This window comes from Scardinius erythrophthalmus, assembly GCF_964197995.2.
Source record: "Scardinius erythrophthalmus genome assembly, chromosome: 18".
Classification (NCBI taxonomy): Eukaryota; Metazoa; Chordata; class Actinopteri; order Cypriniformes; family Leuciscidae; genus Scardinius; species Scardinius erythrophthalmus.
Window position 1 is genome coordinate 28,292,609 of NC_138238.1, and position 26,959 is coordinate 28,319,567.

The window sequence follows — 26,959 nt, forward strand, 5'->3', positions numbered from 1 at the left end:
GCGCTGTTTTAGTGTGTGCCCTTTAAATGCAAATGAACTGCTGCTGCACGGCCCAGGGGGCGGAGCCTCACGAGCTCGCGCTTCAGTCAGGACAATCTCATCTGATAATATCAGAACAGAAACTCTCAGTTGCGGTGTTCATTTCGACTCGGAGTCGGACAATAATGCCCACAGAGCCAGAGAATATATGCTGTATGGACATAGAACAGGTATAGTTTAGTTTAATTAACTTATTTCTCATCTGCTTTTATCCACTAATACAAGCCTGCTGTAGCAAAACCCGTCCGAATGATGACCAAAATATACTGACGAGTTCAGTGAAATTTATTGTTCATCACACAAAAGATGAAAGTTAGTTTTACTCCAGAGAATCTCTGTAAGAGCTGAATAAACATAGTATAAGAAGTGAGCATTAAAGTCTTATCCATAAACTCTCTCTCTCTCTCTCTCTCTCCCTTTCATTATCAACAACATACACAGCGAAGTACACAAAACACTCGTTACAACTAACAGTAAACAAATATACACACCTTTTCAGTGGGTGCTAAATAAACTGGTAAACCTTATATCCGTAAAAGGACTCAAAGAGCTGTCATAAAGAGCGCGCTCGCACTTTCATTTCTTCTGTGTCCAGTCACGTTAGGCCTGTTGCTCCGGAGAGTGTAAGCTTGATCACAAACAGTACAGATCCATCCTTGAGTAACAACGGGAGTAAATGAAGACTGCTATGTTCATTCTTACATCCAACAACAACACACCTCAATCGCTTAGGAGACATTCTTGTCTACAGCGGCTCAAGCGTCGAACAATGGCGGACTCTGTGTCCAGCTCATTCAGGGCGGGTCTGGGCTCAAACTGAAGTGTCACTCAACAGTCGTGGGAGGGGCCTGCTTAATTCTACTTCACATTGCGCCGAATCTGAGAACAGCTTATTCTGAGACAGTGCTTATGATTTATTGAGATTGTAAAAAAACCACTGGGTGGATTTTTATCATTCTATGATGGTTTTGCTCACACACTGCCAACACACATTTATGTTCAAACACCATGTAAAAGTGAATTTTGCTAGTAATTACGACATGGAATGAATTCGGCAATATCCTCTATTACCCAAAATGTCTGTTAATCATTTTTATTTTATAATGTTTTTTTGTTGTTGTTTTTTTAGACACCTAAAGGCAAACATTTGTGTGAAAATTACAGCCTGGGGGGAGTGTATATAATTTGTGTGGGTCAGGGTATGTAAAAACAAATTACATTTTATGATGTTTTTATTTTATTTTTTCATATTTGTTTTCACTGTCAATCCCACAGGTCACTATCTGGACCAGAAACGCCTGAAACAGGGTCTCTACCGCCACCCGTGGGATGATATCTCCTACGTACTTCCCGAGCACATGTCTATGTAAACCTGGAACCAATGAGTATTTTGGATAATGTAAAGCTGTGGAAACATGTCTATTTTATTACTTTACCATAGTGGAAAAGGGAGGGGGTAAATTATTCAGTCATATCCAAAGAGATACACTAGCAAAATACTGAGAGGAGTAGGTAACTTGCGCAAAGCATGACAATTGTCAAATTAATTTATAAAACAGCTGCTTATAAAGCAAACTTGTCATTGGCCATCTTACATTACTAACACTACCATGAACCTTCCTTTGCTCTGGTTAAAATGAACAAATGCCATGTCGTGTATGTATCTTCAGGCTGTGAGTTCCAATAGAATGAATAAAGACACCACAGCCTGTTGATGCAAAGCGCCAAATTCTACAGCATACTCTCAAGTTTTACATGTTACGTTAGCGTATATATTTAAGTTTTATAGTCTCAACAGAGTTTGTAATAAGATTTAAACGCACTTTGAAATGGGATTAGAGAAATGGCACATTTGTGTTTGTATTTGTCTAAAATATTGGGGAAGCGTGTTTATGCATGACTTCCCACTGCTCTAAAACGAAAATTAAAGTCTTTTCACACTTAACCTTGAGTAAGCAAACTGCTAAGGGCACATTTATCACTATATGGGAAAAGTGAAACTAAATCAGCTTCTATAGTGTTGTTTTTATGTGCAAAATTATGGTATTTTTAAGAATAAAGTTCTTTATTGGTTATTCGTGTTGTATAATTTTCATATTTTGTGTTGCATTCAACCATGGTCATGGGTTTATTACGAAAACATAATGACATGAATTACATGTCAAAATTTTCTAAAATATTGTGAATGAACTGATTTTAATAGAGACACTGCATCTTCACTAACAAATTGATGCCTTGCAAGGAATTGGACGAGTCGACTTGCTGCATTTACAGAGGATTTGTTAATGAATGTGGAGAAATGGACACAGATAAATTGTTTAGCACTAAAAATATTGTTGGCACTCAAAGTGTTGTTTTTAAATGGCTCATGTTGGATACATTTCGGAATTTATTTAGAAATGTTAAATAGAAAATTTTAGTTTTAAATCTAAATTTTGAAAGGGATAGCCGAACAAAATTGTTCAAATGAACAGTTTAACCCTCTGGGAGTCAGTCACACTTGTGTTGTTTGCAGTCAAAATTGACTTTTGACTTTTTTTCAGTTAATTCAGTGTAATATATTTCTGTTCAATAAATTTTTTATTTTGAGAGAATTTTATGTTACTATTTATCATTTATGCAATAATTATGATTCAATCAAAGAAGTTGCACTCTTGATATTTTAGCGCGTCACCAAATCAGATTGTGGCTGATTTTTAGATGTAATCCCCCACCCACCCACCCACCCATAATTTTGTGCTCTTTTTTTCATATTTCTCGTATTTCCCATTCATTTCTGACTTCGAACAACACAAATGTGCACATCTGAGTGAAAAATAACCTTCCTGACAGAAATATTACACAACTGATGAAATGCAAGAAATATGGAAGCTGAAATTTGAAGCTAAAATTGTTTAGTATAAGAACAGAAGTAGAATAAGTGAAAAATAGATTCTTCCTCCTCTTGGCAAAAAAAGAGCATAGTGGGGAAATATTACGGTAAAATTTACTTAAATATTTATTACAAGGGTAATAATGATGAATCATTTTTAAAAGGACTTCTTTTATTTTATTATGAAACAAAAAATTGTTTGGCACTGTCCATACCTTATGAAATGTGATATTTGGGAAAAGTGCAAACCATTCCCCCCATAAGCCTTAATAATTGAACTATTACTATCAGTGATAAAGTTTCTTAAAAAATTATTTGTACATTTAACATCCAGGATATTTACGCCTTGTATAAATATTTGAGGGACATTCATATTCAAATTACCATATGATTTATAAGATTTCACCAAAAACAACAAATTAGAAGGGATAATCTTTGTAAGCTTAATGTAGTTCTGTTTTGATACATTCAAACCATATAGTTCAATAACATCTTTATAAGAATATAAGTCTCCACTATTGTTTACTAAGTCTGAGACAAAAACAATTATTAAACCAATCAGGGAAGAAAAAGGATTTACAGGCTGATAATATTGATTGTTCCATATGATATGAGGAGAAAAATTGTGTTTAAAGATCAGCTTCCATGACACAAGAGCTTGCTTATGAAAGTTTGAAAGTTTCATAGGTAGTCTCTTGCATTTAAAATCACAAGAAAGCAAAACATTTAAATTTCCACATCTTTTAAAAATCAAATTAAGAATCCAGAACAAGAATTTTTCAATCCGTTTATTTTAAGGTAAAAAAGTCTAAAACATTCAAGACATCCCTTTGAGTACGGTTGAGATTTCCTGCTGACGTGTTCCCCTTTATTTTTCCATATAAATTTAAAATTAAGAGAGTCAATAGATTTACAGGTGACAGAATCAACATAAAGGGATATAGAAGGATAAACAAAGCGTGAAATTCCTTCAGCTTTAGATAACAGAATTCTGTCATATATTGTAAGGTCTCTTTGTAACCATAAGTTAAAAATCTTTTTGGCAGAATCTAATTTAGGATGGAAATTCAGATAAACTCTCTCCTTGGCAGATTTACAAATATAAATACCAAGATATTTAACAACATTTTTTTACTAATATTCCATCAATAGAGGTCACATCTGAGTTGTGAATAAACATTATTTCACTTTTTTTTCTTCTTTTTTTTTTTTTGTATTTATTTCTAGCCCAGCTTTAGAAAAATTATTTATGCTCTGGATTATTGAACTTACTTGACATTGATTCTTTAAAAAGATGCATGTATCATCAGCTAGTTGACTTATCATTAACTTTTCCTCTCCAATATGAATTCCTTCAATAGCCGCACATTTCACCACAAATAGATTTAACAATTCTGCAGCCAGTAAAAACAAAAAAGGGGAGATGGGACACCCCTGCCGAATACCTCTGTAAACATAAAATCTGGGAGAAGTACCATTGGCAAAAGAGACACAGCTGTTTGTATCATTATATAAGGTTTTAACAACACCAATAAAATTAGGACCAAACCCAAATTTATCTAAAGCTCTAAAAATAAAGTTATGTTTATTGGTGGAGCTTGACCTATATGACAGAACGGTAGATGTTCACTAAAAATGTGTCAAAAACCAGACGCGTTTTTAAAATGAAATTAGAATTCAGTGTGTGTGTGTGTGTGTGTGTACATCACATAAACATGTGCCCATGTTCTTTCTAAACAATATACCGTTTAATCATGCTTTGGATTTTTGCTCTTTTTTTCTTCTTTTGCTATTTCTTTATTTATCCGTTCCCAGATCTGCCCCTCATGTCTCGCGTCAGTTCCTGTAACGTTAACTCCTGCGTTGTATGGTGTATGTGTGCGCATGTGCATGTTGAGCGCTGTTTATGTTTGAGTGTGTGTGTTTGAGTGTGCTCCACCACCTCAAAATACTGCGCACTTTACGAACCGACAGCGCGGACACCGAGATGGCCGCAGCCGCCCCGAACCCTGAGGACGCCAGCCGGAACAGCGGCAGTCCGAGCTCGGCGAGCTCTCTATCGGGAGACGGAGAGTCCGAGGAGGCCGAGGAGTTCGCCTCCGCGACCCACTGCTCAGAGCTCTCCCGACGGCAGAACGAGCAGCGGAAGCTCGGGCTCTTCTGCGACGTGACGCTGGCGTTTAGCAGCTCTCCAGGAGCCGCCAACAGCTTCGAGTTCACCGCACATCGCTCAGTCCTGGCCGCGGCCACGGATTACTTCACGCCGCTGCTCGGTGGTCAGTTTTCGGAGTCGGTGACGCGGCGGGTGGAGATGAAGGAGTGGAGCAGCGAGGCAGGCCTCGACCAAGAGACGGTGGAGAGCGTAATCCAGTTCATGTATACGGGCGAGATCCGAGTGAGCACCGCCAATGTGCATGAGGTGCTGGAGCTGGCAGACAGGTGAGAGATAGAGAGAAAGAGACAGGCATGCAGGCAGGCCACATATGTGTCAAAACCCTGCTGCCTACCTAGACAGCGTTTTTTTTTTTTTTTTTTTTTTTTGTATGTCTGATCACTCAAATGCACATTGGGCATCATAGAAAAAGTCCATGTCCGACGTATTTGGGCATCACCATGGCACCTTCAAACAGCTTTTTTTTGTTTTGGCATCGCAGCTGCTTGCGGTATTTTGCGGGGGGCAGGTGGGGATTCAAGACATAAGCGACGAGGATACTCGCAGAGACGGGCATTTTGACATAATTTTGCGGAATTCGGTGATCTTACACTGCATTAAAGGAGAACTCCGGTCAATTTTAACATTGAGCTCATTTTTTTGTAAATTTGGAGTGCTGTCAATACAGAGAACAATGACAAAAATCGGTGTTGCCTACACCATGTTATCCTCTTTTTAAAATTTGCACCCTGTTGACTTCAATGGGGCAAGTTTTAAACCTGCTTTTAGCCTCTTAACATCCTTGATGTGTCATTACAAGTGCACAGGTCATTTGAGTGATTCCTTCAGACACGGTGAATCTGACTGCAGTAGATGTGAAAGATATGAATAAAAATGATGTTATTTCAGCCAGCGCACATACCTGTATTTACATCCTGTTTTCAGTCGAAGTCCATAGTAATCGATTGTCGAGTTCACCCGCATAGGTTTAGTTACCTATGATCACGTGCGTGTCTACAGTCAATCCACATTAAAGAGCGTCAAAAATGGTATTTATTATTTGAATTTGATAAATAAAATAGATTTAAGAGCAGCTTTCAAATTCTGTCAGAGTAACAAAGCACTAATCTTATTGCGATTTATTTGGATGGGAGTTTTGTTCATTCATCCACTGAAAACAGCATGGACTGAAAGATAGATTCTTGGGATTTAAGAATCTATATCAGTTCATTAAAATGAGAATCGATTAAAATCGAGAAATCAATATTTTTATCACAGCCCTAGTGCATTTGGTCCTAAGTGACAGCAGCATGGATCTAATGTACTGAAACACATCTGTTTTTATTCCCAGCTCTCTATACGTTCACACAACGTGAATACTCGCCAAGACAGTCATTTTAACGGTTGTTCTGTAATGTTGACCGTTCAAGCGCAATTGAATTCTGGATTGCATGCTTTCTAAGATAGGCGACTTTCTGAGCACTTAAAATGTGTGTCAGTTCTTTTCACAGCTTTGCATTTAATAACACTTATTTTAATCATCATATACATCATATAAATGGACACTTTAATTATTGCCTCGATGTCATCATAATCCCCAGCCCTAGCCGACTACTAGAACAAATATTATATGTCTTGCCTGTAATGTTGTGTTTTTTTTTTTGTAAGACCTAAAATAATCTATTTTCTTTTCCACTCTCAGGTTCTTGCTTGTGCAATTGAAAGATTTTTGTGGAGAATTTCTTAAGAGGAAGCTCAGCCTGGGCAACTGTGTGGCCGTCCACAGCCTTGCACACATGTACACTTTGGATCAGCTGGCCTTGCGTGCTGCTGACATGATTCGTCGCAACTTTCACAAAGTCATTCAGGATGAGGAATTTTACACACTTCCGTTCCACCTGGTCAGAGACTGGCTGTCTGACGCAGAGATAACAGTTGACTCTGAGGAGGTTCTGTTTGATGCTGTGGTCAAATGGGTTCAGAAGAGCTCAGAAGAACGGGTGAAGTATTTTGAGGAGCTCTTTCGTCTCCTCAGGCTGCCACAGATAAAGCCGACCTATCTTACGAGAGTTGTGAAGAACGAGCCGTTGGTCGCACAGAACGCAGCCTGCCTACAGCTTGTGTCAGAGGCTGTGGAGGGTCATGCGATCCGCTTCGAGAACCTCAAATCTGCAGATACAGAGTTCTGGGCCTCATACATGGCCACGTTCCAACCAAGATTTGGCCAGAACATGGATGTTATCATGGTAGTCGGTGGGGTCTCTGAAGGAGGCGACTACCTGAGTGAGTGCGTTGGGTACTTTGTATACGAGGACCGTTGGGTAAATTTGCCACACATCCATAACCATCTGGATGGTCACGCTATTGCTGCCACTGATACACATGTATATGTGGCTGGGTCCATGGAACCAGGATTTGCCAAGACGGTGGAGCGCTACAATCCAAATCGCAACACCTGGGAACAAGTGAGCAACCTCACAACACGAAAGCATTCCTTTGGGCTCACCTGCATCAAAAATATTCTGTATAGTATTGGTGGTCATGGCAACTTCAGCCCCGGCTTCAAGGATGTGAGCGTCTACGAACCTGACCAAGACAAGTGGCACAACCTAGAATCTGCCCCTAAGATTTTAAGAGACGTCAAGGCCATTAGTGTCGAAGATCGATATGTTTACGTTACGGCGCGAACACCCGTAGATAGTGACAGTGATGACGGGTTGAAGACGGTCACTACTCGCTACGACACCGACAGTCGCCAATGGCAGGAAGTTGACTCCTTACCGCTTATCGACAACTACTGCTTGTTCCAAATGGCTGTGGCGTCGACTAACTTCTACCACACAGCTTCCTGCTGTCCCAAGAGTTATACCAACGTACGTGATGAAGCAGCTCGGCAGAAGATCACCGCAAGGATCTCTGATGATATTCTTGAGAGTCTTCCGCCAGAGGTTACCAGTATTGAAGGGGCAGCGATCTGCTATCTTGGTGATGATGTGTTTGTGATTGGTGGCTGGAAGAACAGTGACGATGTGGATAAGCAGTATCGAAAAGAGGCGTATCGGTATTGCGCTGAGCGCAAGCGCTGGATGCTTCTGCCGCCAATGCCTCAACCTCGCTGTCGTGCCACAGCGTGCCACGTGCGCATTCCCTACCGCTTTCTTTATGGGTGTCAGCGCTACCCAATGCCACAGAATTTGGCACGGCAGAGGGACCGTATGCAGCAAATGCAGCAGTTGCATCGTCGCACGTTAACTCTACGCAGGCAGTTACAATCGCAGATTGAATGCTGAGAGCCCTTATTGCCCAATAGAAGAACTGCTGCAAAAAAAATGTGATAATATAGCATTCCCATGATCCCATTCTCCTTCAAATGTGTGTTATTTGTTTACTTGTGACATTTCATCACTGGGAGAGTGAATGAAATGGCTGATGCTGATAAAGAAGAGAGTATTTTCAATGTGACTGTTTGAATAATAGATTCCTATAAATATTTAAAAAAGATATGTTTGTTAATATCCGTACACATGAAACATTGTTTCATGGTTTTGCATGAATTTGCCTTATTCCCGATGTCGGCAAGTTGCAGAGCGCTGCACTTAATTTACCTTAGTCATAACGTTCCATGCGGTGATGGTTGTCATTTACATTTGTGGGGTTTTCGATTATTTTGCAGGGAGCGACAGTGTCCTGCTGTAATGAATTGGCAGTTCAAAACCGTTCACATTTTTTGAGCAAACCATGAGTTACTACAAGAACCACTGCATCTTCATTCTCCTCACTTTGTTTATTAGTTCCTGGTCTTAATTGTGATGATTTGGTTTGTTTTGCACTTGAATGCAATGCTTTCACAGTCTTTGGCTGTATTTGCAAAAAATGCATTCTTCACAACTACAAGCACTTAATTTCAGCATTAGCCTTCGTCTTAATCTATATTCTTATCATTTTATTTGATTATATTTGTTATTTTTCCTAGTTATGGAGTTATGGCATCAGTTATTGACGCGTGAAGGCTACACATTATACAGTTGTAAAACCAGACATGTTCAGAATAAAGTCAAGGAACCATTACCATAGTGTGTGCATGACCATTACAACCTTTCAAAATTATTTTGTCATCAGTCTTACAGTCTGTGCCAGTTCGAGATCTCTCGGTTTCCTTAATTTCATGTTTTTTTATTCATATTTTTAGCCACCTCTAAGACATTGGTTTGTGTTCTGTCATGCAATTCCTGCCAATAATTGTTATTGTTTGATTTGAACTTTTTTTTTTTTTTTCAGTGAACTGTTGTACATTCCCAATTATGATATAGTTCATACAGATGGTACCATTACTGCATCCTTGTCCTTATTACAAAATATATTTATTTTCTTTTTTTTTTTTTTTTTTTTTACATTCTCTTATCTTTTTCAATGTGTGATGTTTAGTGTCTTACAAGAAATCTCAGTGCACTTCACTGGGTGAAAACTTGTGAAGCAATCATTGGCACCATCAAGACCAGCTTAAACATTCAGAATGTTTGCGTGAAGAACATTTTATGTTATTGTTGTCCATACCAAAGTCTTAAAGAATGTCATCTTAGCTGACCTAATGTTACGCTGCGATGTTAAAATCTTTACTAAATGCAAGATAGAAATGGCTTTTGACAATGTATCTATAGCTCTCGTCTTGACTTGTGCAGTTTCATAGTCATAGCATACGAGAAAAAAAAAAAGATTGAACATTCATTGATTGAACATGCATTAATAAGCCTTTTTCAAACATTTTCCTGCATATTGGAGACTGTAGAATCGTAGATATTGTATTTACTCAATGGGAAATGTATGTTTTGTGTCTCTCATGTTGAGATGTGGTTTAATAGTGTTTAAACTCTATCAGTTTTCTTTCCTTCATGCACAGAGGAAAGGAGTGTACATGTATGTGTGCGAGAAAGTGTCTGACAATAAGAGTAGCAAAGCTGGGATGTTCCCTTGTCCCGTTCTCGCTGTTGTAAAGTCTTTCAAGGGCGAGTATAATTTTGTTGCATGTGTTATAAAGTATGCACATGTTGTGGATCTCAGTGATTTGCAATAAATATTTATTAAAAATCTGATATTGTCCACGAGTCGTTCTTCTGCCCAGTTGATTCTCACCCTTGAAGTGCTGTTACTTTTACGTTTACTAAAATGTTTTATGATGCAGTGTAACTTGCACTACAGTGTTAATTATGGATTGATTGAGGCATTTTCAGATAGAATATGATTATTTCCAAACTGGTTTGCTTTGAGTATCAAACTAGTATGGGAAATAATATGGTTAAATGACAAAGAAAATAATAAAGTTGAATCTTTTCTACAGATGCTTAGAGAATCTTCTCTGTTACAGTAGTCAGTGTTCGACACTAAAAAATGTATGATTAGCAGTGTGAAAAACTTCAACTAGATTACTATTAGGTCCAACAAGCTTCAGTCGGTTCAAAATGCAGCAGCATCTGAGCATGTCAGCCCTCTTTTATAGCTGTTACATTACATTGGATACTTGTTCGGTTCTAAGTGTAGAACAAACAGAGAATAAGTCTGGAGTAACGTGCTGATGAATCAATCCATACTATAAAACCAGCAAAGTCAAACAAGTAAATATTCAGATAGTGTTGATTTTGTGATCATTCTATAATCCATCACCCTCAAGCAAGGTCACAAAGCTTGCAATAGAAAGTTAATTACAGCCAAAGGGTTTGAGTTAGAGGACCACAGACATTTGCCTGGACAAGCTCACAGACAAGGTTTAAGCCTAGTCCCAGACTAAAATTCATGTTTGAGCTGTCTTAACTGAAAGCAACTTGCACTGAAATAGCTCAGTGCCATATATATATGTGTATATATATATATATATATATATATTTTTTTTTTTTTTTTTTTTTTTTGTCTCAAGATGCACAACAGTAAGTTTTTTTTTTTTTTTTTCTCTAAGGCAGTGTACAAATCCTAATTTAACTAACTACTACTCCTGGCTTAATCTAAAACCTGTCTGTGGAACCAGGGCATTGTGTTTTGGTGAACTGCAATATCAGTGTTGCCTGCTGGAACTCTATTTGTCAAATTGAGTTCCAAGGTTTCTTCAACTACCTAAACATCTTGGGAGATTACCTTGCCACAGTCTGTTTCACATTAACTCATTAATGCCCAGACTTTTCCCAGAAATGTCACATGAGCATACTGACCAGACCATTTGGTATTTAAGTGTATTTTTCATTTAAATATTTTATACTTGGCGAAAAGTGGACTCAAATCTATACAGAAAGTCCAACAGAAACCAATGCAAAGATAATAAGGCAGAATGGTACCATATTAAACAACACTACATCCAACAGGTTGTCAAAAATTCAAATGTCTTCTTATAGGATTAAAACATTACATTCTCCCACTGAAAATATTTATAGCTGGAAAATTATCCATCACAGAAGAGCATTATAATAGGAAGATTGAACAAATCCATCATGCATGAAGAACCCTTAAAAAAAATACAAAAAAATAAACTTGAGTCCAATTATATTTACTAAGTATACTTCATGTAGAAAGTATTGTAAAATCAATGTACTAGTATACTTGTAAGTGTACTATTTCAGTACTTATTTGGGTCTAAATTGGTCTACTTTTTAGTTTATAAAAGTTAGTGTATTTTTGTAAACTTTTGAATACACAATTAGTTTACATCCAAGTATTTCTTTTGTATTGCAACTATACTGTGAACTATACTACAAGGGAAATAGGTACTGTTAGGTTTAGTTTATGAAAGTACACTTTTAAGTATACTCTGAGTAAACTACTAGTTTGAGTTTTTTATACTGCAAGTATACTTTCTTTAAGTGAATTTAACATCATACTTATAGTTTATAACTTACCATACTATTTTTCCCCTATTTAGATATTCATTCAGCAAAGTATAATTTCTTTAAGAAGTCCATACAAACTAGACAAAGTAAACTCACGTATTTTCAGTCCAAAAAAAGTAAACAAAAATAGCTCACTTGAATAATATTTTTTTTTGTAAGTGTAGTCGTGATGTTCCATTTCAAAACAAAATGTTTGCAAACACTTTAGTTTGGAACTTTTATTCAATGGGACAAATGCATTTAGAGATCTGAATTTTTTTATGTCTAAAAGTATAAAAATATGTAACAATCAAATGTACACTTTTAATACTGGAAAGCTTGTTGGTCTGGTTTTCAGCTTCAGGATTATGAATCTGTTGCTTTGTTCTCTGTCTGAATGCATGTACATTCACAAGTGTTTGTGTATGTTTCACAGTTCTTCGTGACGTGCTTTCTCTGCGTCTTCATCTGATTTTAGTTTGAGTTCATCCAGAGTGATCAGACCATCAGCGTTCCTGTCCTGGTTCTTGAACATGTCAGCGATGACGCTGTCCGCATCTTGAGCTGGTTTCAGACGACCTTTCCCTTCTGATACCTGCTGTTTGATGAACTGTGAAAACTGTGGAGAGACATGGTAGGAAAGTGAGGTTTAAAACTAAATCATTGCTTTCCTAACATAGGCTGTGACACCTTATAAAACAAGCATTTAAGTGCAAAGAACATGTACCCTAAATAGAAAACAGAGCCAAGATTTATGAGAGCCAAATACAGTATGTCAACAATAGTAAAGATAATGCTAATTTAGTAGTGCAAGAGACAAGTCTCATATCTAGCACTGTAACGATACTTACAGTAACTAGTCAAGTCAGTGAGTTTAGTATTATAATGTGGAAATCAAAGGTCTTAAAGATAACCCATCAAAATAAAAGTGAATTTTAACTTGAAGAAATTGTGACAGAAATATATTACTATTGTACAGTAGAATGGAATTGTCAAAGTAATAATATTAATTATAAAATCATTATATTTTATGCCGTCATTTGATTACCACCGTTTATGATATTAAATTTGTATCAAAACATAAATTCAGAAAAAATAAAACAGACAACACAAAATTTCTGAAAAACTAAAATATTTAATAGGGCCTTATTATTGTAAAAATAAATAATAATAATAATAAATTGTTAAAAGTTTTATGAATTCAATTGATTAGACATGCTTTTTGATTATTTACATTTATGTAACAAACAAAATTAAAACAAAATCCATTATTTAAAAAAAAAAAAAAATTGGGAAAAATAAAACGGAATTTGAAAAAAAAAAAAAATAAATGAAAGGGCCCTAAAAATTAAATTTTTGTTATCTTTTTAATAAACTGTTGTAAAGTTATATAAGTTTTATGATTTCAGTTAATTAGACATGCTTTATGATTGCTAAAATGTCTATGCCCCATGATGCTTTGCACAAATTATGGGAGTAACTTAATATTTCAAAATGATTTCTGTCATTTTGACAGACAATAAATATTGTATTTACCTGCTTCAGAAACATTACAGTAAACGATAGGGATCAGAAGTGAAAAGGGGAGACAATTATATTTTAAAGCATTCGTGTGAAAACAAACCTGGAAAGAGATGTGAGGATTTGGGGAAGAAAAACAAGTGTACTGCATTGAATTGGATATATCGTAAATTAAATCGAGAGAGCAGACCACAACGCTGTATATGTTGTCTTTTTTCATACTGTTACAGCAGAATACAAAGGGGGAAAAAAGAAAAGAATTAGGAGGAAAAGAATTTAGCGACTGAAAAGAGCTCTTGCCGTGTTATACAGTATATCACATTAAGATACTGTTACGTTATAAAGCATTACGTTAAAAAGGGTTACATGATTCTGCTGAAAATAGAACATGAAGGAAATTTTAAAGCTCATTCAGTCAAACTGATTATTTGTAGCGCAACCTTATGATTTGAAATGATTTGTTTCGGTCTTTTTGAGTGGAACTTCCACAAACCGAAAGTGCCTCCCATAATGTAAAAGGCAGTAGGCTTATTAGGAAATAGGTGGATTAAACAGAGTCCAGAAAAACTCAAATGGATTTCATAGGGCCCTACAAGATGTGTGAACTGACCTCCTCTAAAGGGACCTGTTGGTCCTGGTTGATGTCTAGAGCCTCAAAGAGCTGAACTGGACTATCTTCGAGCCAAACAAACAGGTAGCCTTCAGGAACTCCCTTCTGCAGAGACACCAGCTCCAGTTCGAACCGAAGCACTGCACTCCCAGGGACAATACCAGCTGGGGAAACAAGAGAACAGGGCAATGATGTTTTATTTGACAAGAATTCATTAACTCTATTTTACAGTGTTCCTTTTTCTTTTGCTGTTTGAAGACTCCAAAAAATATAAAAAGTCAGTATACATACAGTAATAGACCTTTATGTCTAGTTCTCGTTTCCACTGTCTGCGCTTTTTCCACTTTCTGCTTTTAAAGGGTTAGTTCACCCAAAAATGAAAATTCTGTCAGTAATTTCTCACCCTCATGTTGTTCCAACCCCGTAAGACTTTCGTTCATCTTCGGAACACAAATTAAGATATTTTTGATGAAATCTGAGTGCTGGATCACTCCTCCACAGGCTTATGGACACTATAACTTGCTGGCCCAGAAAATGTATTAAAGACATTGTTAATATAGTCCAAGTGACTCCAGTGGCTCAATCTTAAGTTTATAAAGCGACGAGAATACTTTTTGTGCGCAAAAACAAACAAAAATAACGACTTTATTCCACTTTTCATTTCCTTCTCTCTGGGCCTTGAGTCTTTTCACGTAGTGTTTTTGTGTAGCGCGTCTGTGTTTCACGTCACCACGTAGGCTCACTATTGGGCAACGCTGGTCATGTGTGTGATACGTGGTGACGTGAAACACAGACGCGCTACACAAAAACACTACGTGAAAAGACTCGAGGCCCAGAGAGAAGGAAATGAAAAGTGGAATAAAGTCGTTATTTTTGTTTGTTTTTGCGCACAAAAAGTATTCTCGTCGCTTTATAAACTTAAGATTGAGCCACTGGAGTCACTTGGACTATATTAACAATGTCTTTAATACATTTTCTGGGCCAGCAAGTTATAGTGTCCATACTGTAAGCCTGTGGAGGAGTGATCCAGCACTCAGATTTCAGCAAAAATATCTTAATTTTGTGTTCCGAAGATGAACGAAAGTCTTACGGGGTTGGAACAACATGAGGGTGAGTAATTACTGACAGAATTTTCATTTTTAGGTGAACTAACCCTTTAATGTCTGTTTCTTGAAAATTTCCTCTATCCACAAATTGGTGGAGATGATCCAGTTTTCCGTCAGATGCACTCAGACTACCTCAGCCTCTTCTCCAAATCCTCAGTTCGTCTTCTTCACACAAGTATTAGGATTTTTTCTTCTATTCCCGATAAACGGTGTAGCGACTATGGCTCGATGGGTAAAAATGGACTTTTAATTTATATACTAATTAAAAGTGAAGACACTTTCTAATTCCCACAGACTTGGCAAAGTCTGTGTCTGAAACCTTTTGTTTTTATGACTCCCTTCCCCCTCTCCACAGCGTCAAAGACATTCCTGACATTCCGATCTCAACAGAAAACCCGCTCTGAATCACGCACACACACCAAATCACTCAGAAACTCCTAAAACACAAGTTACACACACGCATGAACCATTATCAAAATGTTTTTATGTAGTTTTCTTGTCTATGGGATGTGATGGGATAAATTGAGATATTTATGCCCTTCTGCAGATTTAATGGACACGTGTGTTGATACATTTGAGATGTATCTGCTTCATTAACTGATATTAATATCGGGTTTGATATCCTACGGATCGCAATGAGATTCTTTGTACAGAAATATAAACTATATTCCGCACAAATGTTTATTTCTTAGACATAATGTGGTATTAAAGTTTTAATGCATTTTTCTGTGTAAAGATCAGAAGAGGCGTTCCTTCACAAACAATGAAACGCTCCCGCCTCAGAACCGAAAGATTTCATTGGGTACCGTCATCAAACAGGGCGTTACCCCGCGCTGCTTTAAAAACCACAACACAAGCAGACGTCTCTCTCTCTCGGCTTTCATACTCCGCTCATCCTCGTGACTCCGAACTCTGAACTCTCACCCCTCCCTGCACCAAGAGCAGCGGAGCGGGGGAAGGCACCACCGGGCCTTCATCCAACTAACCGCGGATGTAGAAATCCAGTCTCGTCTTGTAACCAAGTTGTCTCGCCCTTTCCGCACCGGAAAGAGACTTCCGTACCTCTCGGTAATGTTACATTCAGTAAGCTTTTAAGAACTTCACGCGAAACGCCAGCACAAATCGGTGAGACACGATCCAGAAGAAGAAAGCACGTGGTCCCTAAGCCCAGCTTCACACAGACAAAGGAACAGAATCGCAAGTACAAAATTGATCTCTCTTGAAGCTGCTTTCACAGTTGTCTCTTGAAAGGTTCTGTTTGTAAATTACCATACCTTTTCCCTCACTTTCTTCCTATTTTCATTCTGATCAAGTCATGTTTTATGTTTGTTTGTTTAAACGTTCGTGGGTCTTGTGTAATGTTACGTAGATTAGCCTATATGCATATAATCCTTTGTGTGTTAAATTTTGATTAAATAAATCTTTTATACTTTGACTGACTCTGTGTTACAATCCCACCAATGTAATAGTCAATGAAATTGCGAATAAGATCTGGCTACCAAGTTAGCTCTTTATTTTAATTCATAAACCCAGCAATCTGGATCCACGGCCAGGAGAGGATTTGTTTGAGGTTTGATAATATAAATATTCGTTCTTAACTGGTGTAATCAAAGCATTCGCTGGCCGAATGACTGATGAGAGACCAGTTATAGAACGAAATATTTTTGATAAGTAGCAGGTAATGTAATAGCATATGTGAAATTTATGAATTATGACTACGAGTTATGATTTTAATATTTCCCCAAATTTCCTTACTGTTCGAGCTAATATTTCATATATGACCTAATTACGATTGTTACCGTATAATTGTTACAACGGCTTCCAATATCTTTGGACATTTAACATAGGAAGATCTCTGTTCTCAGAGCAGAGTAGGTTATTTTTCTCCCTATACCGATACTCTCTTGGAGGCAGTTTTCCTCTTAGCCTTTCATGGGTTTCTTCATTGTGAGTACTTGCGATCTTCATTTCTCGAGTTGTAGGGTTCACCGATATTCCCTTCTCTTCTAGCTTATTTCCCCTTTTTCTTAAACATTCTAAAACGGATTAATTGGCCCACAGCCACTTGATCATCATTAACAAAGTGCACACTCCTTTTCTGTCCTCTTTCTTTAATGATTAAAAATCTTAAATGTCAATCTCAGACCTCAGGTGACTCCACTTTTTCTCACTCTCTCCATGACTCAACAGCGCTTCAGTCAACACCTCATTAAAGTATTAAAGATCTGACACTTCTCCTCATGACTACACCGGGCACTCCTTTAGGATAGGTACAGCTACATCAGCCGCAAATAAAAGACTTTTAGAAGATAGCTAAATAATGCTGGGCAGGCTGTCCTCTTCAGCCTACAAACATTATATTTGCACTATCTATATAATGTGCAAGCTCACTTGCAACCAACAAGTCTCAACAAGGTTATAATCCTACATCTCTGATGGGGCGTCCTTCTCTGTCATATTCACCTTTCTCAAGTTAATCAAGTTAAACTGTTATGTGTCATTTACTGATCAGCACATGGTGTTCCCATTACGGACGTATGTGGCTCATTGTCATAGCCCGCTCCTTAACCTTATTCACTAACCTTATTCACTATTCTGTCAACACTGACTTTTACAATGTTTCAGTCCCAGACAGCAACATAGTGTCGACCCAGATCCGGCCCACATCTGGAACACGTGGATTCCACACGGTCCAGATGTGGGCTGGATCAAGGCTGACACTATTGCTGTCTGGGGTGTCACAGCACATGGTGGCTTGAGCTAGTGTTAAAGTGGCATTATTCCTATTTGCAAAGGTAGTCGGTCAACACCGGTTTACATTAGAGTACGAAATAAGCCCCTTTCACACAGCGCGTTGATCCCAGGAAATTGCCGTTAAATTTGCTAGAGTGCCTTCTATGTGAACGCAAACACGTCCCGAGATTGATGCAGGGACCGATGCCGGGATGGGGACCTAGTAACATTGCCGGGATCAGTACTGGAACGTGCCCTGTGTGAACAAAAGTCAGGACCAATGCCGTAAGGGGTGTGTTGTAGTGATGACACACGTGCCATCGCAATGACGTAGTTATCGGCGACTTTGTTGCTCTTAGAAGAAAGTTTGTGTTCGTCATCAACAAAGAAAGAACGATAAAATGTCGGCAAACTGGAATGAAGCAGAGACCAATGATCTCCTAACTATCCGCGCTGAAGCTGAGATCGTTAGACGCTTACGTTACACGTCACATCCTGACATCACGTGTCTTTACGGGATGTGTGTGAACGCACTCACAGATTCCGGTGTATTTTCCGTAATCTCTGTGTGAAAGGGACTATAGACACACAAGATAAGACACACCTCCTTTCTCTCCATGTCCAAGGTGTGGCGGCACTAGAACTGTCCGTCTCTCTCCCACACACATGTTCCTAAGGGCCTCATCCAGGCCATCAATTATTTTACCCCCTCCAAGCAGGACATCCTGTGGGGCCTCATAGTCGCTCCTACAATGATCGAAGATCAACAAACAAATCACAAAACCATTAGCACATTGTGTTTTTATGAATTCACTTCAAAACATGAATAATTTAATAAATATTGAAGATAGATAGACAGACAGACAGATAGAAACTCACGATGTAAAGAGCAATGTGCCGTCCAGCAGTGAGCAGTTGTAGTGGTACTGAATGAAGTCATTCACCTCACTGGTTTCATTACACCCTGCAGATTTATTCATGATCTCCACCTGCACAGGATCTTTGACATTGTGGAAGTCTATCACATGGATGTCAAAGACCAACACGGCCGAACCTGGGATGTCCTTACCTGGGCAAAACAGAGCTTCACTTACCGCATATTCACATTTGCAAATTTTCACAATGCAAACGGGAATTACCAGTATCTATCTTCACTCAGTAACTCTCGCCTAGAGAAGAAAAGCAGGGCCGAGCCTGATCAGCACCTATATGGGAGACCTCCAAACATCCCTACATCTACTAAGTGGCTTCATCCCTCGGTCTCCTCTCCACCACTAAGGTGGTACGTGAGATGGGCGTTCTGACGCAATATGGTTGCCTTCGCATCATTGAGGTAGATGCTGCACTCTGGTGGTTTAATCATTTATATACTTATATACTAATATAATTTTGAAATTCACACAAGGGTACTAGCGCTTCTGTTTTTTGTACGTTTTGGACGTACAGGTACTGATTCTCCCGTTGTCTTCACTGTCGAAAATAAATGTGTTCCATTGTCTAATATTCACTTTTTATATCACCAAACAACACTAGGCTACTAGTGGCAGCCAATGAGTCTGAGGATTCTCTCCAAACCTTTAATGAAACAGTGGGCCATGTCACTAACACTTTTTTATTGAAAATTATACAGTCTTCATCTTATGTGGGAGTAAACCAGGGCCAGAAATTATTGGTGGCTTTAAATGCCACCAAAATGAACAAAAACTCTCCCCAAATTCAAGATAATGAAAAAGTCCCCACACAATTAAACTAAATCTATTACAGCTGACACAATTAAAGTGAAAATGAATGAAAACTGTTGATTTGATTAGATCTGCTCACGTTGCATTAGATTTCTTTTATACTTTGAGCATTATAACCAATCACAAAGGTTAATGTTGAGCTTATGAATGCAATGGCCAATCAGAGGCATTCAGATTAGTCAACGCTGAAAACGGCAAAGTTTTATGTCACTGAACATTATCACTGACAGAATTTGAATCTTCACTCTCTTGAATTCTCTCATCATAAACAAAGAGCAGATACGATGTCAGCAACAGATTAGTTTTGCAGCTTCTTTGATTCGCGAGTTCACACTTATAATTGATTTTCTAATGAGTAAAAAGCAATGAACTAATTCATAAACAGATCATAGCTTTTTTTTTACTGTATAGACAGAATATGACATACCCCTTCCCCAAAAGTTTCAATGTATTCTTTTAATCTACATTAATAATCATTATTATAATAGAGCAATAATTGACAATAATGATTTTTGTCATAATACTGCAGCCATAACCTGAAATGTTTTTTTAATTTACTTTATGTACGGTATTTACATTATCCAATTGTGTGAATACATGTATGCCACCTTAAACAGTCCGTGTACATAAACATAAATGCTGTGAGATGCAGCCTCTGTTCCACCTCTGCAGTGTAAAGATGCCTTTTTTGTGTGTTGATTGATAAAACTTAATTGGTAACTTGATTGATTGATTGATTGATTGATTGATTGATTGATCAGTTCTGAAGTAATTGTTTAAATTGAAGGATTTGACATAAAAGATATAATATTGGCCATTAATGAAAAAGTAAATGTCTAACCCTGGTGTACACCACTGTCTTCACACACAAATATATTAATATTTAGAACTTTTTAAATTAGCACCAAACACCAAATTAGCACCAAAATGCACCTTTAAGGCACACACTTTCATTCCACTTTCATTGGCAAACTAGTCCTTTAAATGCATTAAGATCATCTAACCTGCCCCCTGCTGGCCATACGCAAGGTGAGGCGGCAAGATGATTCTTCTCCTCTCTCCTGTACACACACCCTGCAAGCCTTTATCTATGCCTGCGATCATGTAGCCCAGTCCAATGTACGTGTTGTACGTCTTGTTGTGCTGATAACTGTGATATTAGAGTTAATACATCAGAATCTACATCTACTGCAAAACCAACAACAAGGAAACAAATCAAATTTGAAAAAAGTCATGAAATAAACCTGGAGTCAAACGTGATGCCGTTGAGGAAGGAGGCATTGTAGTGGTAGCGGATGTAGTCGCCTGCAACAGATTTGCGTGTACATGGTTCAGGCGCCTTCTTGAACTCCACAATGATGTCATCTTTAGGGTTGTGGAGGTCTTCCAGGAGAATGTGATACACCACTGATGCGTGAGGAGGGATGTCTGTGCCTGAAGGAAAGAAAGACGCAAGGATGAAAGAAAGGGAAAGAAAGAATGAAAAGTCATGTTGTGTTGTGGGTCCATTTGACCGGCACTCGTTTTTTAAACTGCTTGAAACAGTTTAAACCATTTATTTACTTTTGATTTGTTTCTATCACCCTGGGAAAATTCACTGTTTCTTTATCGATTTGAGTTTCACAGTCAAAGAGTCTGTGAAAAGACGTTTTTGGCTGTTAGTTGTTTGGATTTCAATTTCGAGTCTGTTGCAGCACTGAAAATAAGTGTGTGGAACCCATTTTACCATTTTAAGGGTTTGAGAACCAGACATAAAAGGCAGAGGCTATTTACACCAAGTACAAATAATGTTAGATACTATTTATACTTAATTGTAGTTATTTGTACCTCAGTGTGCAAGTAGTCAATCAAAATGTGTTCTAAATCGGTTAAAAGTATAATTTGAAATCCTCCGACTGAATCATAGTCTGAAGTCTTGTGGTGTATTCCAGTCATAAGCAGTTACTAAAACAGGTTGCGTTTTGTAATCATATTTTTTTGTAATGTTATCCATCTTGTTGATAAACGAATAAGAACCCAGGGTTTACGAATGTGCAGTGTGAAATCTGGATACCCCATTACCCAGGATTATACCATGGTCTGGGTGAATATTCGATTCTGATTGGCTGCAGGGTGTCCGTTAAAAAGTGATAATGTACACCTAGGAAAGGCGTCCCGTCAATTTGCCTGATGACAGTTCTAAATGATTGCGCTGGCTCAAACTCACTGATCAACTGCTGCGGTCGGGTCGCTGTGGCCACGTTGCTTGGCAACGCCTGTATACGGGAGATATTAAATAGTGCGCTCGACTTAATAAATAAAAACCCTCACGATTTTTACTCTAAAACACATTAAAGTATTATTAATTGATTAAATATTTCTTTCTTTCGTAAGTGACCATGGCATAAGCGGGTTAATGCCCTTCGAGGTGTCCATTATCAGGTATTAATGGACTTCGGCGGAGGCAACCGTTCACGCCTCGCCGTCGTCCATTAATACCTGATAATGGACACCTCGTCGGGCATTAACCCTTAAATAACTCAAATAAGGCATGAACAGTGTGAAACATGGAACACGATAAAACAGAATTACATTGACACAATTTCAAGTGTGAAAAGTCCAACCATTTTCAAGATTTTAATTAAAATCGATAATTGATAAAGAATAGGATGTTCTTTATATACACATGCAAATGGTCTGCTTGCTTACCATATCCCTTTTCTCCAAATGCCAGAAATGGGGGGATGATGAAGTGTCGTATTTCTCCCACACACATGCCCAGTAACCCTTCATCCAAGCCTTTTATGAGCAAACCTTCTCCAACCACTGAATCCTGCGTCTGGGAACGCTTGTAGCTGCAAGATTCTCATATAAGATTAGTCTACATACATCTGTGCAACAGTTCACACTGGGTACATCTGATAGATACTTTAGTTTTTAAATGTTAAAATACATTATCTTATGTTAGTTTAATGTACAAAGACCACTACTGCTAAGCCATATGTAAGGTAATTTGCAAGAAAAGTGTAAAGGTCCTTGCACACAGAGTCCGAAATTTTCGTCTGAAATTTTCACATGTACAAAATTAATACGACCTCACGTTGCGTCAATCACGTTTATACTCTGCCTCTGAAACTTTCATTCGTCATAAAAAAATTCTGATCGGGTTCGATTTTCTGCGTTTTTCGCATCCGTAGCAAGCATTTTGAGAGGTGTTTTGACAATTCAGAGCCACTGAATGACGAATACGAAAAAGCGCATACGAAAATTTTGGACCTCAAACCCTGTGGCTCTATCCAGCTAACAAAATATGTCCTAAGAACGTTTTGCTAACGTTCCTATTAAATTATGAAAACATTATTTCTGAATGTTCTCTGAACATTCAAAACTTCCAGTTTTTTTTTTGCTTAGTTATGCAAACGTTAGGGGAACATTCCATTTTTTCATTTTGCAAACATAAAGGGAACGTGACATTTGAATGTTCTCTAAACATTCTGAAACAAGGAGTAACATTTAAAAAATGTTGGGCGAACACCCAACTTAACGTTTTAGGTAAAAACGTTTCATGAACGATGTATAAATAATGTTTTTGTGCTACATTTTTGAGAACCTTATTAAAGACCAGACTAACTTTAGGTTGCGAGAGTTCTGAGAACGTTCCCTGTTAGCTGGAGGTTGTACTAACAAAACATTGCTCAGTGAAGAGTGTGAGTTTAAGACAGGAGTGTTCAGGAAACTTGTTTGAAAACAATCATTATTATTTGAGGTAACTGGGACATGAAGTAGCACTAACCTGGAGTCAAACACAGTGCCATCCAGCAATGACGCATTAAAGTGAAAACGCACAAAGTCAGTCCTCATGACTGAGCGTTTGCAGTCTTTAGGTGTACTGATGACTTTGGTCTGAACCTGGTCTGCCCTGTTAAAGATGTCTAGTAGAACCAGATCAAACACTAATGTTGTGTCCGGCGGCACTGTACCACCTAAAACGCCACAGAAAGAATACATATTTCAGTGATAGCAAATGCTAGTGATTCATAACTTTCTGAATGGTGGTTTGCGAACCTCTGGGGGTTTGTGAGGGAGCTGTAAGAGGTTTGTGAGTTGATAAAAAACATAATTAAATCCAATGAAAAATTTAAATAAATAAATGGGGCTGCATGAGAGTCGTGAAATTGTTTAGGGCAATAATCAAATCAAAGGCTGCGATTTAATAAAAAAAAACTGTATAGTCTGATCTGATCTGCCTTTGCGAGCAGGTGTATTCAGCATCTGAGAGCTTCTTTGGTCACTGTAAATGCAGCAAACTAAAAAAGTTCAAAATTTCCAACGTTTTTGTGGGCAGTTTACAGCATTTTAGTAGTATTCCACCTTAATAAAAGGATTGTTTAAAGCTCAAGGCTTTGAAATTTTGAAAGTAAAGAATTTAAGACATAAAAGTTTGTTTTGTAACATGTAGTGTAAAATACAATTATTATTATTATAATGATCAAATATTTTAAAATATATATTTTACAGTAAAATTAAAATTTACAACAGTAATATATTTCTGGAGTTAAAACGTAATAATAATTGTTATTACATTTGATTGGGTTCCTAAAACACCAGTGTGAATGTAATGTATAGTGTATACACTTGTATACACATATACATAATGTAATGATTTTAATTATAGTGTATACACTACATACACTATAACAACTAAAAAAGACTACCAGCAATAAAGTCCAAATAAAACAATACAAGATTAAACATTTTATTAATTTATTTGCTTGTCATGAGACCATTAACCGACATCAGAGAACTGTGAACATGCAAATGTGTCACTAAATTATTGAAATATTAACTTAAAATTTCAGCGGGTACTTTAACCAAATGTCAATTATTTTTAATAAGCGTTTCACAAAAACAAGAAAGAAGTGAAAAGACAGGAGTTTTAGCTTAATTTTCTTGAACATACTTGCTTTGATATCTAATGCCCAGTCCAAAACATTTTTAAGGCTGTGTGTAAGACTTGTGTGTCCAAAAATAGTTTTTTGGGCTGCTTTACAATTTCAAGAAATGAACTAGTATGTACATTTTATCAATATAAAAGGTGTGTTTGGGTATATTACCTGCTGCCTGGCTACTGTAGGTCAGGTGGGGGGGTACAGTGATCCTCCGGCGCTCATTCACACACATACCCAGAATGCCCTTGTCCACACCAGCAATCTGCCACTTATGCCCCACCTGTCCAAAGAATGCAGCCCCCTTATCATAGCTGCAGTAAAAGAGAAAATTACCTTACTTTAAATGTATTCTCAAAGGGACATACAGCATATAAACACACACACTTTGTAAATCACGAAATACCAATCAAGGGTATTTACACAAGTATTTACACAAGGGTATTTACACAACCTGTTTTATTTAAGTAGCTCTTTTGACAATGTACCTCTACACCATTTCAAAGCAGCTTACGGGAAATAAATGCTGCAAGGTCTATCATGTATTAAATCCTGGCATTTATAATTGGAGTAGTTGTATTTAAGTTTGAAAAGATGCATGAGGCTGAGGAGGCCCAAAACCAAGTTTTTTTTTGTGTGTGTGTGTGTGTGTGTGTGTGTGTGTGTGTGTGTGTGTGTGTGTGTGTGTGTGTCCACGTATGATACACCATGACCAAATAAGCTGTATGAATGAAGCTCACCAGTGTCTGAGACACAGCCATAAGAATATGCAATATATAGTTTTAGCTAAATAGACTTGAGTAAACCATCTTGAACAAACCTAGTATTTGCATAATACTACAAAAGATGCTTAAAAGAATATCATTTAAGTAGCCTATTTTTACAATAGAAAAAAAGCATAATGGTGCATGTCCAGAAAATCATGGTACATTGAAAACCAAAGCCAATGCAGCTTAGTTAATGACAAAAGCAAAAAGTAAAAGTGAAATTGTAATGTGCAAGATGCAAAGAATGAACATCACTCAGTAAACACTTCGCTGAATCATCTCACCTAGAGTCAAACCGTTTTCCGTCAGTAAAAGTGCCGTTATAGTGATAACGCACGAAATCTCCGGATTTCACTTCTCTGACGCACGGTTTGGGAATGAAATATCGATCAACTGCAATATCATCGATCGGCCCTGGATTACAGTCCACACAGAACCACGTCGCCAGCAATAAACTCAAAACAATCCTCTGTAGCATTTTAAGGAAAGTGTAGTCTGTGAGTGAGGCTTGTGAGGGCTCAACAGTGAGTTGTGGGCTCTTGTAGGAGGAGTTCGGATGTGTAAACGTGGAAGATCCTAAACTGGGATGTTGCTTGCGGGCACTTTTTTCCTTTTCGCCAGGTTCTGTATTAGGCTTATTTTATAGGAGTCATCAATTGTTTACTGTACTTATTTTTCATGTTATTGATAAAAATGGTGGGGAAATGACGCATATTAAAGGAAAAATACTTAATGAGATCATATTTCGCGGAAGCGGATGGAGAGGAAGACTGCCGTTCATCTGACACACTTTAGCAGCTCTGACCTATTAATCAGGGACATATGTGGCACTAATGTATTATTTTGTATTGCTATGTAGCCTAGGCTAAATGCTCAATTATGTTTGTTTCATTAAATAAATCTGATAATTTTCTGTCAAATAATGATTTCTGTCAGATAATTTATGACAACATTGGGATGAATATAACTGGATAAGTAACTCAAAATCGTGGTAATGTCTGATTCTACAGCAAAATAATAATATTTCGAAGATTTTCTCAGTATAGTTGCACTGTTGCAGAGCCACTCCCCTATGGGAGAACCAATGGGTGGCTTGACGTCCACCCTAACCCTACCCATAACCCATAGTGTATGATAGCAGAAATTATATTGAAAATGTATGGAGCAACAGATTTCTGTGAAAATAAATGGGGGTATGGATCACTGGGTAAAAGGCTCATTAGCATGGGGCAACAGGCACACAGTATTGATACAAATTCTTTAGCTAAAATAATGTTTTTTTAATAATGTACTTGTTTAAAACAATCACTTTAGCAAGTAGTTTGTACTATTTTCTGCTCATTTTTGATTAAATTATTTATTTTTATTCATTAAATATACTGTCATTAAAATATGTGAATATAAAAATATATATTTAAAAAAATACAGAAAAGATTCTGAAAGCATTGAAGGAGATCCCATAATAATTTAATTTACAGTGGCAACAATAAATCATATTTTATTATATGATTAATATCATATTTTTAAATATGATGGTTTTACTATAAATATGGTGATTATCTCTAAGGTATCTCTAACCCTAACCCAACTTGATATATATTTACCATCTGAATCTAACCATGTCACGTCAACAAATGGAAAAGT

The 26,959-nt window shown here is 37.5% G+C and overlaps 3 protein-coding genes across 4 annotated transcripts in view; 2 read left to right on the forward strand and 1 right to left on the reverse strand.

The window, feature by feature from the left end:
- aclyb (ATP citrate lyase b) overlaps nt 1-2,116 on the forward strand; it is a 74,445-nt gene extending 72,329 nt beyond the window's left edge. For both annotated transcript variants that reach the window (XM_081392324.1, XM_081392325.1), the window contains one exon: nt 1,315-2,116. In XM_081392324.1, coding sequence (XP_081248450.1) covers nt 1,315-1,409 — 95 coding nt within the window. In that variant the 3' untranslated portion in view covers nt 1,410-2,116. The remainder of the gene's footprint in view (nt 1-1,314) is intronic.
- Nucleotides 2,117-4,739: 2,623 nt separating this feature from the next.
- Nucleotides 4,740-10,150, forward strand: klhl11 (kelch-like family member 11). The gene is made up of 2 exons (XM_081392913.1): nt 4,740-5,350; nt 6,766-10,150. Exons 1-2 carry the CDS (start codon nt 4,818-4,820, stop codon nt 8,351-8,353), a joined length of 2,121 nt encoding a protein of 706 aa, XP_081249039.1. The 5' UTR covers nt 4,740-4,817; the 3' UTR covers nt 8,354-10,150.
- Nucleotides 10,151-10,963: 813 nt separating this feature from the next.
- Nucleotides 10,964-26,122, reverse strand: fkbp10b (FKBP prolyl isomerase 10b). The gene is made up of 10 exons (XM_081393425.1): nt 25,600-26,122; nt 24,717-24,862; nt 23,396-23,585; nt 22,312-22,457; nt 20,868-21,057; nt 20,628-20,773; nt 18,761-18,950; nt 18,486-18,628; nt 14,043-14,206; nt 10,964-12,530 (listed from the first exon to the last, which is right to left on the reverse strand). Exons 1-10 carry the CDS (start codon nt 25,791-25,793, stop codon nt 12,342-12,344), a joined length of 1,698 nt encoding a protein of 565 aa, XP_081249551.1. The 5' UTR covers nt 25,794-26,122; the 3' UTR covers nt 10,964-12,341.
- Nucleotides 26,123-26,959: the final 837 nt, after the last annotated feature.

Bases quoted from the DNA above. Each gene is read 5' to 3' on its own strand.
- klhl11 (XM_081392913.1), top strand. From the start codon at position 4,818: ATGTTTGAGTGTGTGTGTTTGAGTGTGCTCCACCACCTCAAAATACTG. The intron at 5,351-6,765 runs GTGAGAGATAGA...TTCCACTCTCAG, and splicing joins GTGCTGGAGCTGGCAGACAG to GTTCTTGCTTGTGCAATTGA.
- fkbp10b (XM_081393425.1), bottom strand. From the start codon at position 25,793: ATGCTACAGAGGATTGTTTTGAGTTTATTGCTGGCGACGTGGTTCTGT. The intron at 18,951-20,627 runs GTTAGATGATCT...TGTTTTGCCCAG, and splicing joins GTATGGCCAGCAGGGGGCAG to GTAAGGACATCCCAGGTTCG. The intron at 14,207-18,485 runs GTGTGTCTTATC...TTGTTTCCCCAG, and splicing joins TGGACATGGAGAGAAAGGAG to CTGGTATTGTCCCTGGGAGT.